The sequence below is a fragment of the Amblyomma mixtum genome, chromosome 2 (assembly GCF_055824585.1).
Source record: "Amblyomma mixtum isolate Tamu chromosome 2, ASM5582458v1, whole genome shotgun sequence".
In the NCBI taxonomy this organism is placed as follows: Eukaryota; Metazoa; Arthropoda; class Arachnida; order Ixodida; family Ixodidae; genus Amblyomma; species Amblyomma mixtum.
The window spans coordinates 175955342-175968654 of record NC_143013.1 but is presented as its reverse complement, the minus strand read 5'-3'; the positions used below and the strand labels follow the sequence as shown (position 1 = coordinate 175968654).

The 13313-nt window shown below is 46.7% G+C and overlaps 1 protein-coding gene across 1 annotated transcript in view; it reads right to left on the bottom strand.

Annotated features, from left to right (window-relative positions):
* Window positions 1–636: 636 nt before the first annotated feature.
* Window positions 637–13313, bottom strand: part of LOC149361713 (fatty acid synthase-like) — a 120000-nt gene continuing 107323 nt past the window's right edge. Inside the window, exons 25-28 of the mRNA XM_089572777.1 lie at window positions 10184–10428; window positions 8458–8706; window positions 2856–3113; window positions 637–828 (exon numbers count right to left, since the gene is read on the bottom strand). Coding sequence (XP_089428903.1) covers window positions 715–828; window positions 2856–3113; window positions 8458–8706; window positions 10184–10428 — 866 coding nt within the window. The 3' untranslated portion in view covers window positions 637–714. The remainder of the gene's footprint in view (window positions 829–2855; window positions 3114–8457; window positions 8707–10183; window positions 10429–13313) is intronic.

Below are 13313 nucleotides of genomic sequence, written 5' to 3'. Positions count from 1 at the left end.
TTTTCACCTGTTATAGGCGCACGGCAATTTAAGATTCCCTCAATCGATGGCGCATGCAGTCCTCAAAATGGTTCCCCTCTCTTACATCGCGCAGTAAACCCAAATTATCGCTTTTCAAAAAACGAAGGCGCGGAGCTGCCCCATTCATGTCAAAGGTATGGCTGCAGTGGTGTAATTTGCGCTCTTTCGCTTGCTCGAGATCTCGCGAGACCTTGCCCCGAAGCTCTCTACGTGCGCCAAGTACGCACACAACCTTCAGGATCTCACGTACATCCGTGTGACTCACGTAAGCTTGTTGCGTTCAGCGCATTTCCTAGTGCTCACCCGTAAGAGCTGCACATACGCAGAGCCTCTGCGTACTTGTAAATAAACCTGTATACCCATGTTTCACGGCGTAAGCAGATATTCCCTCAGGCAGACCAAGAGATACTTATTTCAGCACATTTTTCTTGGAATACTTGGAATTTTTGTTCATGTCCTCTCTAAGACTGATCTCTGGTATCAGGAACATGCGGTCTATGCAAAAAAAGTGCCGCCGTTAGGAAATTGAAAATAATCATTAATAAAAATGTGGGAGTGTGAGGCTCTGGCCCAGATCGCACCTTCCTAAGGTCAAGAAAATGCAGACGAAAAGCGTCGAAGTGAATAAGAAGTTTTTATTTACCAAGCCTAAAACTAAACCTGATGAATTTGTCAAAACAGGTACAGGCAGTTTCAATGCTGAACCAGTTGACTGATGATAGCGGCGCATTCTTGAGCACTTTGTCCGACAATGAAGCTTTCATGAGAGCCCTCCACAACATTGACATCAACATTCCCCTCGCAGCACTGAAAGAGAAAGAGAAAGTGCAAATCGAAGAGGTATAGATTTAAAATATGAACAAGAAGGGCGCACATTGAAGCAGGTATAAAGATGGTAAATCATTCATGCAAGCCATCTACTTGATGAAATATCTGCGTGGGTATTATGAAGCGCTCAACGGCAGTGTGTGTTATGTAATATTTACGAGCGCAGCGCTAATCGAGGCGGCGCTTCTCAAAGAAGGGCCCGCTTTTTACGCTACACTCTTTTGAAGACTATATTCGGCCATAACGGCACACATTTTCAGGGCTGGAAGCTCGCTAGAGAAATGCGTTACCCCCTTTCGCATTAAAAGAGCTCTTCAGTGAGGGGAAATGAAAAGATAAACCGCGGAATAAAAACACGAATTTATTAATTACAGTACTACACTATAATATTGATCCTAGTCCCTTCTCAACCCGCTTGTGAGTTTCTTGAAAGGAGACACTTTATTTTTTATTGCGAGGATAGTACAAGGGCTACGACGGCAAAAAACTATTCGACATCTGTGTGAAGTCTCCATCTGACAAATGGCGGGTGGGATTTGGCGTTTAAGGGGAGTTAACACTCTCCACGTGTCACCGCTACACCGGTCGTCTGATAACACCAATAACACCAGCTAAGACGAAACAGCCGCTATTATAACACACCAGCATTAGTGAAACGTCAGCTATAGCAAAACACTGGTTCTAAAGAAACATCGGTGCTAAAAACTTGGTAAGGACACTTCAGTCACAGATGGTAGTGATTGGGTCTGGTGGCGATAGCGCCTTAGTAAAGTTACATGTGTAAATTACGGTCCTAGTTTGTACAGTTTCTGTTCCAGGCTGCCGACCGACAGCACAAAGGAAGAGATGGTATTAAAGAGCGTTCTCACATTTCCTCCGCATCGTTCCAACTGATCAGCCCTCAATTTTTTCTCACACCATGACGAAAGTGACAACTCAGATGAAAAGGGTTTTTGGTTCAAATGCGCTCAGAGCGATTGGAGGGGAGGAATAGCGATTGCAGAGGAATGTGGCATAACCACGTTTGGCTGCATAAAGCTAACTGGGGGGGGGGGGGGGGGGGGTCTACCAGTCACAGGGAGTTAACGGTCAAACCTTGGGCAGTAGCATGCAAAGAGGCCTTCAGATGAAAGCCCCACTCTGAACTCTTTTATGGTCTAGCGCGGTCATGCTATTCGGGCTCGCAAACCGGACGAAAATGCTTCTAGCTATAACTGCAGGTTAATATCACACTGCTCAGGGTGGAATTGAAGTCTGCTGTATCGCAAAGTTTGAGCTGTGTATTTTCGGTCTTTGCGACATGTTTTGCTTCGCTGTTTCGTCAATCAAAAAATCGCAGGCAAAATCAACAAACATGTTATGCTTAAAACTTGCCCAAGGTTATATCACAGCAAAAACGAAAAGGGCCGTCAAGGTTTTCGTCAGCGCCCACTCATTGCTTTTGATTTTACTTGAAGCGGATATTTACATTTTATGCACAGCTTCCATTTCTAAGCTCGAAATGCACCCATATTTTGTATTCCTTTAGAAATCAAACTTTCCGAGATGCAGGGTTGTGGTTCTCGTGTCACGTACCGTCTTTGCTGCATGCACAGACGGTACGGTCGGTGCTGCATGCGCTTGGCCGGCATATGTCCGTTTGAGGTGGTGTAGTTGTCAAAACTCGGCTTGAGGGCGCTTTTTTAGACTAATTATCGCTCTATTTATTGCATGTTGTACACCAGTCAAATTTCTCATTTGCTGATAGACAAGTGAATGGTTTTTTTAGAAAAATTAATCGATCGAGCGACACTTCCATCTTAAAATCTACGTCAGAAGAAAAGGCGGAGGCATTCATGAGAAGCTTCTTCCGAGTCAACAATTAGTTTAAACAACTGAAGGATACCTCTATATATGGCTATTATACCTTGTCTACGCCGTCCTCCTCACACAGACGCTTCTGTCTGCGCTAACCTTAACTTCTGCATTAATAACAATACTCCAGCAGAAAACAACAAAATGCTTACCTCTGAAGCACCGTAGTCAGGAGGGAGATGCCTGCCGGAGATGAGCGGCCTGGATGCTTTGATGAGCGTTATGTTGCCGTGGAACTTAGTTTTGGGGCTATAATTCAGTCCCGCTTTGCGTAGGTCCAGGAAGGTGCTCATAGCTGCAGCGATGTCTTTGCGGCGTGCCCGCATGTCAGGGCTCAATTTCAATAGTATATCCACTGCAGCATCTTTCTTTGCCTCTAAATTTTGGTGTTGCTTTAAGTGGTCACGGACCTGCGAGAACGTGCCAAATGATGCAGCATGACGTCACATTCTGGGCCCATAGTTGCTATTAATTCGACGCCAGTAGTACTACAACCATTGCTCATTGCACAGTAGCATGCTAAAAAACAGAATATACATGCAAACATTTGCTGTTCAATGTAGCCTGATGGAAAAACTGGTTATTTACCTGAATGCAGAACGTTTTGGAGCTATCGGTTATTTCTTTCATATTACTTTAAACAGTCATGAGCGCCAGCTGAAGCTACGCCTTTGCTCTCTTATACGGCCATATATACTTCCCCAACAGCTTTAATTTGCTCAAAAAACCTGCAGTATATACACGTGCAACCTTCTATGTGAGTTTCTTATGCCCCTGTCACACGGACGGTTTCGATCCTCATTGAGTCAATGCTCATCGAATTTAATGCAGATCGCACGTTGTCACACGACCACATTCAAGCGCAGTCGAGTCCCATCCTGCTTAGCTCGATCGATTCTTCACGCGCTCTTGAGGTTTAACGCACAATCGAAAGCGAGCTTTGGCACTGTCGCCCTCATGGATAAAAATAAAAGCAAGTTATTAAAGTGAAAGCATAGCTTTTACAGTATAAGTTGATTAAAACACGTGATAGACCATTATTACTGCAGCATGCCTCGTATAAAAAGACGCCTGTTTATATAAGCTCAACACCAGTAGCATGCTAGTCTCATAACCAGCAGACCTCTCCTTTATTCATTAAAATCTCTCTTTCTCCGGCTCTTCCGACTGTACGAAGATAGCATCACCATGTTCACATGTTCGCCGGTTGACGCTGCGACAGCTTCCGTTGAGTCTTCTCAGACAGTTGACAAAAGTATGTTGGCGAAAAAGGTAAGTTTGACGAACCGCAACCACTACCCCGCACCTTTGCCCCGAGAATGCTGGCCATGCCAGCATAGTGTGTTGGCCGACCTTAGCATGCTACGGATGTCGGCGGCACATTTGAAGCCACACTGCGCACATAAGGGCAGCTTCTGAATGCGCATTCAAAACACCAGTGCAGCACCGGATACTTCAATCGTGCTCAGAAACCTCGATGCAGGTCGAGTTCAATTAGGATCGACTGGGCCCTTGTGACAGTAGTATGTAAAAGCGCTTCATCTCCAGCCGGAATGACGACATGTGGACGTACTGCGTTTGCCCTCACTTGAGTTGTTTCAAAAATTCTGCCGCGCAACTATAACTGCGCAGTGATGGTCTCCACCCTGTGTAGATTATATTCATTTGATAGATAGTCTTACAGCGAGGCGCTATTTAAGGGAAGTCACCCGGCATAACCGTAAATATAGAAAGTCACTTCGTTAAAAGAAGAGCACGTGAAAGACAAAAAGGAACAAAAACAAAATATTTCGAACGCTCTTGCAAACAATATTGCTGGTGCTCTTAAAGGTCTTTTTTGCCCAAACAGAGAAAAAGAGAAAAAGTTGCTAATGCGTCCTTCATCAGTTGGGCGTTTACTATCACCATAGAGATTGCTTGCCTGCGCAAAACACGAGAGGTACCAAGCTAAGATCTCTATTGGAACTTCTCGTTGAAATCAACACGTCGTGCCATTATTTAGCCGACAGTAATTTTCTTTGTTATTTAGTAAATTTAGTTTTTGTTTTGTATAGTTTAGTTTTGTTTTGTTTTGTTTTTTTTCGTTTCGTTTAGTTTAGTCTAGTCCAGTTTAGTCTTGTTTTGTTTTGTTTTGGTTTGTTTTGTTTTGTTTATAGGGTTTAACGTCCCAAAGCGACTAAGCCTATGAGAGACGCCGTAGTGGAGGGCTCCGGAAATTTCGACCACCTGGGGTTCTTTAACGTGCACTCACATCGCACAGTACACGGGCCTCTAGAATTTCTCCTCCAAAAAAATTCAACCGCCGCGGCCGGGACCGAACCCGCGTCTTTCGGGTCAGCAGCCGAGCACCATAACCACTGAGCCACCGCGGCGGCACATTTCTTCCAATGTATGCTTCTTGCTATGGTTATATAGAGATTAGTGCATTTCTCTTAGCTTTTCTAGGCGGAATGTTGAACCGTTAGCATTGAACCTAAGTTTTTCGCAAAGCAATAGCCAGTGCCAACATGAAGCGTTCACTTCCATATATTTTCCTTCAAGTAAGTGAATGAGAAACGCTATGATGCACATTTCTAGGCACGCGAGCAGGTAGTGTGAGCGTGGAGGCCAAGCACATTGTATTGGTTTCAAGATGAATGAGCTGAGATGGCAGCCATTGCCCACTTTTCTTGTAGCCGCATATCGAACGCATAAGTCCAGTTATCATCGCTACAGTGGCGCGAAATCGCGAAACAATAGGAAATGGCGAGTGTAAGAATTGGAAGTTCCCGAGTGGGCAGTTGTTCCGTAAATACCGAGAATTTCGAGTAAGGTTTTTATACTACCCACGAATACAGAAACAATGAAACTCGGAGTCCGTGTTGCGTGAGAAACAGACTGAAATCCGCAGGCGTTCCGTTAATTTCGGCATCGTTTTCACCTGGTGGTGTGATGGTATTCCCCACGACTAGTAAGTAGTCTTATGGTGTCGTTACTTTATTCTACTGTGCTGCCGCTGACGGCGAGTGCCACATTGCTTCGCTATCAACATATCCCCCCCCCCCCCTTCTTCCGCAGTAGCACCCTCAGTTCCGCATTCCTCAACTCTAGCGATACCATCTTCCTTTCACAGTAACCCCACCGGGGGTGGTACCGGTGCCATCCACCCTATAGTTGCGTATTTCCTCGCTTTCGCCAAACCCTTTTTATTCAACTGTAGTTCTCCAGCTCCTTCTGCGGTAACTACCCTCCGTGTGGACCCGTGGCTATAACCCACGGGTTGCCCATTTGCCCAAACTCGCCATGACACATTCCTTCCATGGTAACCACTTTCTGGTTACCTATTCCTCCTCTCTCGCTGCAGCCTCCTTCTTCCGCGCTAGACACCCTCCTAGTGGCTCCTCCCTTCTTACACGGTAACCTTCTTCTTCATCCTTCCCACTGCAACCACCGAGAAATTGCGCAGTTCTCCACACTCACCGTTTCTGCCTTCAAACACGGCAACTCTCCTTTTTCCGTGGTTAGACCCCTTCGCAACCGCTTCTACAACGAAGATGACGCTAGCCACAGGGAATGGGCCTATAACAGCTGTCGCTGTAAGTACTTTTCTGCAAGTGGTTCCAGCAGCCTTCTTACGCGCTGAAAGCCGCAGCTCTAATTCAATGAGCAGAGAACGCACAGAAATGAACACTCTTCATTGTGTTCCTGTCTGTTGTCATAAAATTTGCCGATTTTTTGAATAAGTGACGCTTCTTAACTGCTTTTCCTGGTTAGAAACTAAAAAAGCAAGGTGTTGAGAGCATTCACGGACAAGGGAAGTGGTAGTTTACGTCGCGAATGAAGAAAAGTGACTCTCCATCCAGAGAACGGTGCCACGCTAGAAATTATTAACAAAATGAATTTTATCACCACCCCGATACAAAGCGGCGGCCACTAATTATTTAGTCTGTCAGTCTGTCTATCTGTCTCTCTGCCTGTCCATCTGTTCCATCTGTCTGTATGTGACACACTTCCGGTGAGAGAGCGGAATCATGCGTCGCTGACACCTTTATGACACTTGCGATTTGCATGAACATCTCTGCCTTGGTCTTCAAATATTCGTGATAATCATTCGAAGATATTCTTCAAGGAATGCCATTAAGTGTCACTGAAGCAACTTCGTTGTCATCTTCATTATCACGAGCTTAACTACGCCGACCACAGGGTGAAGGCCTCTTGAGAATCTCTCCAATATAAGCTTGGTATGTGCCAACTTGGGTGACCTTTTTCAGCAAACTTCCTAATCACTTCTTCTCAGCCTACTTTCTGCTCCGTTCTGCTCTGATTACCTTCTCTTCGAATCCAATTCGTTGCACTGATTGACCGTCGGTTATCCTCCTTCATATTACAAGTCCTCCCCACGTCCTTTTCTTGTTGTTGATTTCGATTACATATGATTAAACCACCCAAGCTCCCAGATCGACTCTTTTCTTTTCTTGTCTTGTAACGTTACACCTGCCAATTACATACGCAACAGACTGCCAGATTTGTAATATTCCGTGTATTGTATATCTTTTCCGACCGCACGTCATGGGTATGCATGATTCATCCACAGTGCGCGACGAGCTGAGGTGCTCAGACGCAGTAGCCACGGAAAAATATCGCTGCCCCCAACTGTCATCACGGTGCGGCAAAATGCACTTCCCCGCTGTGTACGGAAGTGCCTTCGCTGGACCACAGTAGTCGCCAAAAGCAGTACACAGCTCGTCACGAAAGAAGCCTAAAGCTTGGTGATGTCTTAAGGCCTATGCTTGAAGAGCGCCCTAGCATATTCTGTTAAAGGTGTCTGATTTCAGATTATGAGGCTATGAAAACCTCTCTCTCTGTGTAAGTTACTGCATGTAAGGTAACCCATGATCCAGTATTGCAGGCTGCCAGCATTTATAATATCTTTATTCAGCTCCAGACACTTTAAATGCAGTTCTCCCTAATGAGACACATTGCTGGCACGGCATTTAATCATGCGAAAACTTTCTAGCAACTGGAGTGAATAGTGGTGGCGTTACAGCACAGAAGTAGCGTGACAAATGCAAGGACAACGCAGAAACCACGTTAGAAGACAGCCTGCCGACTGAGATCAGCCCAAGTGGTTTGAGAATTCGGTGCCGCATATAGCTTTTCTGAACATATTGGCGTACATACCATGTTTGCGAACATTTCTAAAGGACTGCGCTGGTATGCACAGCATGTGTACAAGAGCAGACGATGCAGCAGTCTGCGCGCCTCAGCTTTGGGTGCCCCATGAGACAAGGACTGTTGCTCCTAGATTGTTTTGACGCCGTAGCGCATCCCGGGCGATCAGACCTCGAAGCTGCAATTGCTCAATTTAAATAATCCCAATAATCCATTATTGACCGCGCATTTAAGAATACTGGAGCATGTACCATGCGCACCTTAGCAATATGCAACGTTCCGCAGACAGACCAATTTGAATCACCAATTCGCTTCCTTAAAGACTCCAGCGATACCCATGCTTTGCTCGGTATCGGGCTCTCGCCGAGAAAGCTGCGGCTAGATGTCTTCAGTGTGGACAATTTTGCAAGCATTTGTTTTGTGCCCGCGTTTATCGCCTAACCACACAGCGCCTGAAGTTGTCGGCACGGCCATCCAAGATTATACGGACTGTCAAAGGGATGATCAATGAGAACGCGCTGCCAAAATCATAGCGGACCGCTCCATAGCATTGCTTTCGTTCAACAACTTGACAGTAACACATGATGTGTGCTGCCTACGAACCTTTGAAAAATTGATGTCGAGAAACTGCATGATGTACGCGCACAGTAGTGTGGTGTCTTCGTCGCCGTCGCATTCCTTCATAACGGTCATGACGGTCGTCACGTAGAGGGGAGCGGCGTCCAGGAAGATGAGGCTGCCCACTGCCACCCCGGAAGCCTGGAGCTGCACTGCCATCTCGAAGGCCACCGCTGCGCCGAAGGAGTACCCCACCAGGTGGTAGGGGCCCTTGGGTTGCACACTTAATATTTTCTAAAAAGAAAAGAAAGACATTACCCAATTAAAAATTGTTTTGGTCAATTTCAAAACGACACAAGCCTTAGAGATATCCAAAAGGAGGTGCGAAGAGAAGACCGCCTAAGTGTAGGACCATCGCGGCTTCACACTCGGAACGTATCGTGTCAATCAAAACGGCAAGTCGATTCACTTCTTGTTCACTCACTTCTTCGTCTACGGGTCCCCAGGCCGCGTAATCGAATCGCGGCCACGGCGGCCGCATTTCATTGGGTAGGACCTAGAAAAGCGGCCTAGTTCCATGCGCCTGATAGCTTACCCTAATGAACCACAGGTAGTAGTAGTAGTAGTAGTAGAAGGCCTTTATTCGGCCGTAATTTACAGGCGGAACATGTCGACCGCCAGGGTGAATAGAAGACGCTGTTCTTCCTCTCCTTCAGCGCCAAGCCAGTCGAGCCAGGTGGTGATATATAAGAACTTGGGGGGTAGGAACCCGACTGCTGAGCAGCCGGGCAATAGAGGAGGCAATGGGCCAGGTCGCATAGATTCAGGGACAGTTGAGCCAGCATAAATTATTTCGGAGGCCTCCTGTATACGGCTTCGATTAGAGCGCTCATGTCTCACTTCGGGATATTAAACTTTGCATACTTTAACATAAAAAAAAACTGGGAACCAGCGTCCTTGTGCACTCTTGCGGCGCAGTATGACGCTAGAGATAGCGATTGAAAAAGTGCTGCACATTATTTGCTTCGCAGCAATCCATGCGGAGCTGCACATCAGGACAGTCGGAGAGTTTCGCTGGTTTAAAAGTGACTGTTCAGCTCGAACTAAGAAAGCAGATTCGGTTTACATTGGTTGCCACGGCCTATTTGCGATTGCACACCACTACAAAGCCTATATCCACAGCCGAGAGGAGAAAGAAGAAAACAGACTTCCTGACTACGGGTGTTAGCCTTATATGACGTACATTTATCCCTGCAAGCACGAGCGCGATGAGATCCTTAGCTCTGTGCGTCGTTATGCGAAGAAGTGGGCACGTAGCACAATCATACTTTTTCTGAGATTGCGCTGCCTCTTGTAACAATTTACTTCAATCAACAAAATTAAGCAGCCTACAAATAGTGCAGCCAACTATTTTCTGACAAGTTGATTGTGTCACTGGTACCTATAAAAATTTCTCCCGGTTTTTTCCCCCCGAGAAATTGATGGCAAGATTTCTCAGGTGTAAATCTGGCAAATCCAGGGATTTAGAAAACATTTTTTCTAGCCAATGTGAAAATTTGCACAAAATTTCGCACACACCTGTAAAAAATTAGGTGCTCGTATTTGGAGTTGGAAAACCAATGATTCTAATGATTTCTTCTTCTTCCAGCCTGGATATTCTAGGCTGTGAAAAATATGCTTTGAATCGAAATAAGCAATGGCGTCTCGAAATAATCATTGGCGTAAGACCGGCTAATTGAAATGAGCATCGGCGAAATCACTATCGACGCACCCGCAAGTACGTGGTGGCGATCTTCTCGACGGACTGCACGGGTGTGTCTCGTGTCCACTGCACTCCGACGGCGCGCACCGGCAGGTGGCGCGCCAGCTCCAACAGTGCGTTGACATGGCCGTCGATCGGGTGCACAAAGAACACGGGAGTGGATCCGTCTGCCTGATTCATTTCAATCAAGGTGCTCTCCGGAACTAGGTTCTCAAGCAGCCTCAGCCGGGGAACCTCAGACGTATTTACGGTATCTACGGGAAAAGAAAGAGAAAATGTAGTCCGCATGAGGTTCTCATTCTAGGATGGCGCAACCTGAGTTGCTTACGAGCATCGTGGAGGCCCATCAAAAAGCTAATAATTGAAACATTTTGTGAATTCGCCCTCTATATACCACTGGGAGCAGAAATAAGAGCAGAATGGAGATGAACTCTACTGGAATCAGATTGCCAACTAACAACTCAGCCAGATCCTTCGCTCCCCTTCACTCTATGGCACGGGATTCCTCTGGTCAATTGCATGCTGTTTCCTTAAACTTGTGTTGGTATGAACATAAGTGGACCTACTTCAGAAGGGCCAGATAAATAAATGAAAGAGAAAGTGGCCTGCTGTCACCCACTTCGTGCACTTTGGCTTGCGTTCCCAGACACCCTTGGGGCGTGCGCGGATAGCGGTCTCGGATTCAAAGGAGATGCCCTAGACTAAGCGTGGCAAGCTCAGCGGATACCAGCTACCAAGTGGGAAGAGGTTTTCGGTCGTTTGGTGCCCAGCTTTCGCCGCTCTCACGCCAGAGAATGGGGCGGAGCCAAAGGTTCACAAACTAAACAACATTTACAATGCAATCAGACGATACAGAGGCTTTCATAATCACTAGTACAAACACATACAAAGTGATTAACAAAACACTGCAGCTCGTGCAAAGTTAAGCTCGAGAGAGACAACAATACAAAAGGAATATTGCACCTAAAGTGCACTAACAAAAGAGAGAGGCAAAGAAACAAAACACAATTTGTTCACCGGGCACTGCGACAGTCCGACGACCAGGAGTTTACGACTATGCCGTCCCACAGACTGGCACGCGATGCTTCGCTGAACCGCGGCTGGGCGAGCGGTGTTGTCCCGGGAGTCGAGCGGGCGCGCTTCGCTTAAGCTTAAACAGCGGCTCGGACTAGACGACAGCGGTCAACGCCCTTCTTATATAGGCTTGTTCCACGTCTCTCTGTTCTTCGCGCCAAGGCAGGTGCGCACATACACACAGTATCGGCCCTGCAGTCTCCTTCTCTTTCTCGCGACGGGAGCGCGTCCCTGATCGGTCAAAAGCCGTGAGTGGCTTCCAGGAGCACCTGGAACTTTCTATCGCTGGAACTTTCTATCGTGGCGCCGCCGCCGACGTGCGAGTGAAGCGGAAGGGGACATGTCTTAGCACACGCAAGGCTACGCCCTCTCCGCCGGTTTCGAGTAGAAGCCTCTCCGACATTCTAGAAGACTCGAGGGCAATCCCACCGAGCACCGCGTAAGTGAGCGGTGGTGGAGGGGGCAGCCATGCACACAAGGCTAGTCGCTCACCGGGGTTTCCTTCTCCCCCGTTTTACGAGGCGTGCGGGCGAGATGCACCCACGCGGCGCTGTTTTTGTTTCTTTATTTCAAAAATGCGCCCAATTTTGTGACATCTGCTTGAAGCACCTAAGGCTGATTGGGGCTGCTTCAGTCAAGGACCAGTTTTTCTCCAGATTCATTTTGTCTTCACCCATGCCATTTTTCGGTGGTGTAAAAAACTGAGCACGGATTCGTGCAAACGCGCACATGAATATTTTCTTGTCACGTCATTGGTAGTTTCAGTTAAATCCCTTTATAGCAGTAAATTACCGGGGTAATTAAGATCTAAAAAGCCGGCACACACGGAACCGCCGTTCGCATATTATAGAAATGAATGCTGCGTGCTATAAAAAGCCTAACAAAGGAAATCACCAGGAAACCCAACTTTGGCAGTTCCTAGCCAAATGAGCAACCTTTCGTGTCGCAACAGTGTGAATTGGATGAGCGACTGCACATACAGCGTTTAAATTCATTCGGAGACTGCTACGAGCAAAGCAATATACTGGCTATGCTTTTTTATGAAGCGAGCAGATGCTAGCGTTGAGGGGCTGTTTTAGTCATTCTTGACGCTTTTCGCTTTCCAATTTCCTCTTGCAGTTTCTTTTGCCTATGATCACGCATATGTGTTCTGCTAATGTGCTTTCAGACAGCTACGCCTTTTCCTCCTGTAAATAGTAATATCAACGTAGAGAAACCCTTATTTAACTGAGCTGCATTGATTTGCGCTTGCTTGCACGGTTAAAAAAAATGACACACGATGACACCGAGCCTGCCACCTTGGCAGAGCCGACAGGTCTCACTGTGACCATTGCCCATTCCTTCATGTGGTTCACTTTCACGCAGTTCTTCCAGGATAAAGGCGCAACGAAGCTACAGAATTTCATTTTCTAACGGGTTAGTAAAGTTTCACAAGTTCTTTATCTTCCTTCTTCGCACCAGAGGTGCCCTGCCAGAGACGTTTTGTTTAACTTGAAGACTGAAGCTTTTCTTCGCACCAGGGGTGCCCCGTCAGAGACGGTCTCAAGATGAGTTACGATGCAGGGATAAAGGGAACGACTGAAGTTTATGTACAGATATTTACATCACACAAAAATTTAGGCACTGGAGACATATTAAGCAGCAAAAGGACAAACTACAAAAAGGCGGAACTGGCTAACATTAGGGGAGGCCCCTACTCGGCATAGCCGAAGATGCATAGCACCTGACCTTAGCCCAGAAATCCTTTTTCCAGCTCCGGGGCCCGGTTTTAAAGCCCTAAAGGCCCCGCCCACCTTTGCTAACACCCAATCATGTTACACACTTTACATGATTGGCTCATAGAGAGCATGGCCAGCCCTCCAGCTTTCGTAGGGTAAATCACCCTCTCCAAATCAAAATAAAAACAAAAACAAACACAAACGCACCGTCGTGCCAGCACGTGCGAGGTACAAGCATCCTTTCAGTCGCAAAAATAAAAGTAAAAACAAACATGAAAACACACTCGTGCCAACACGTGCGATCGGTTTCCTCCGATGACCCCCCGACCTTGGCGTCGTCTCGGAAT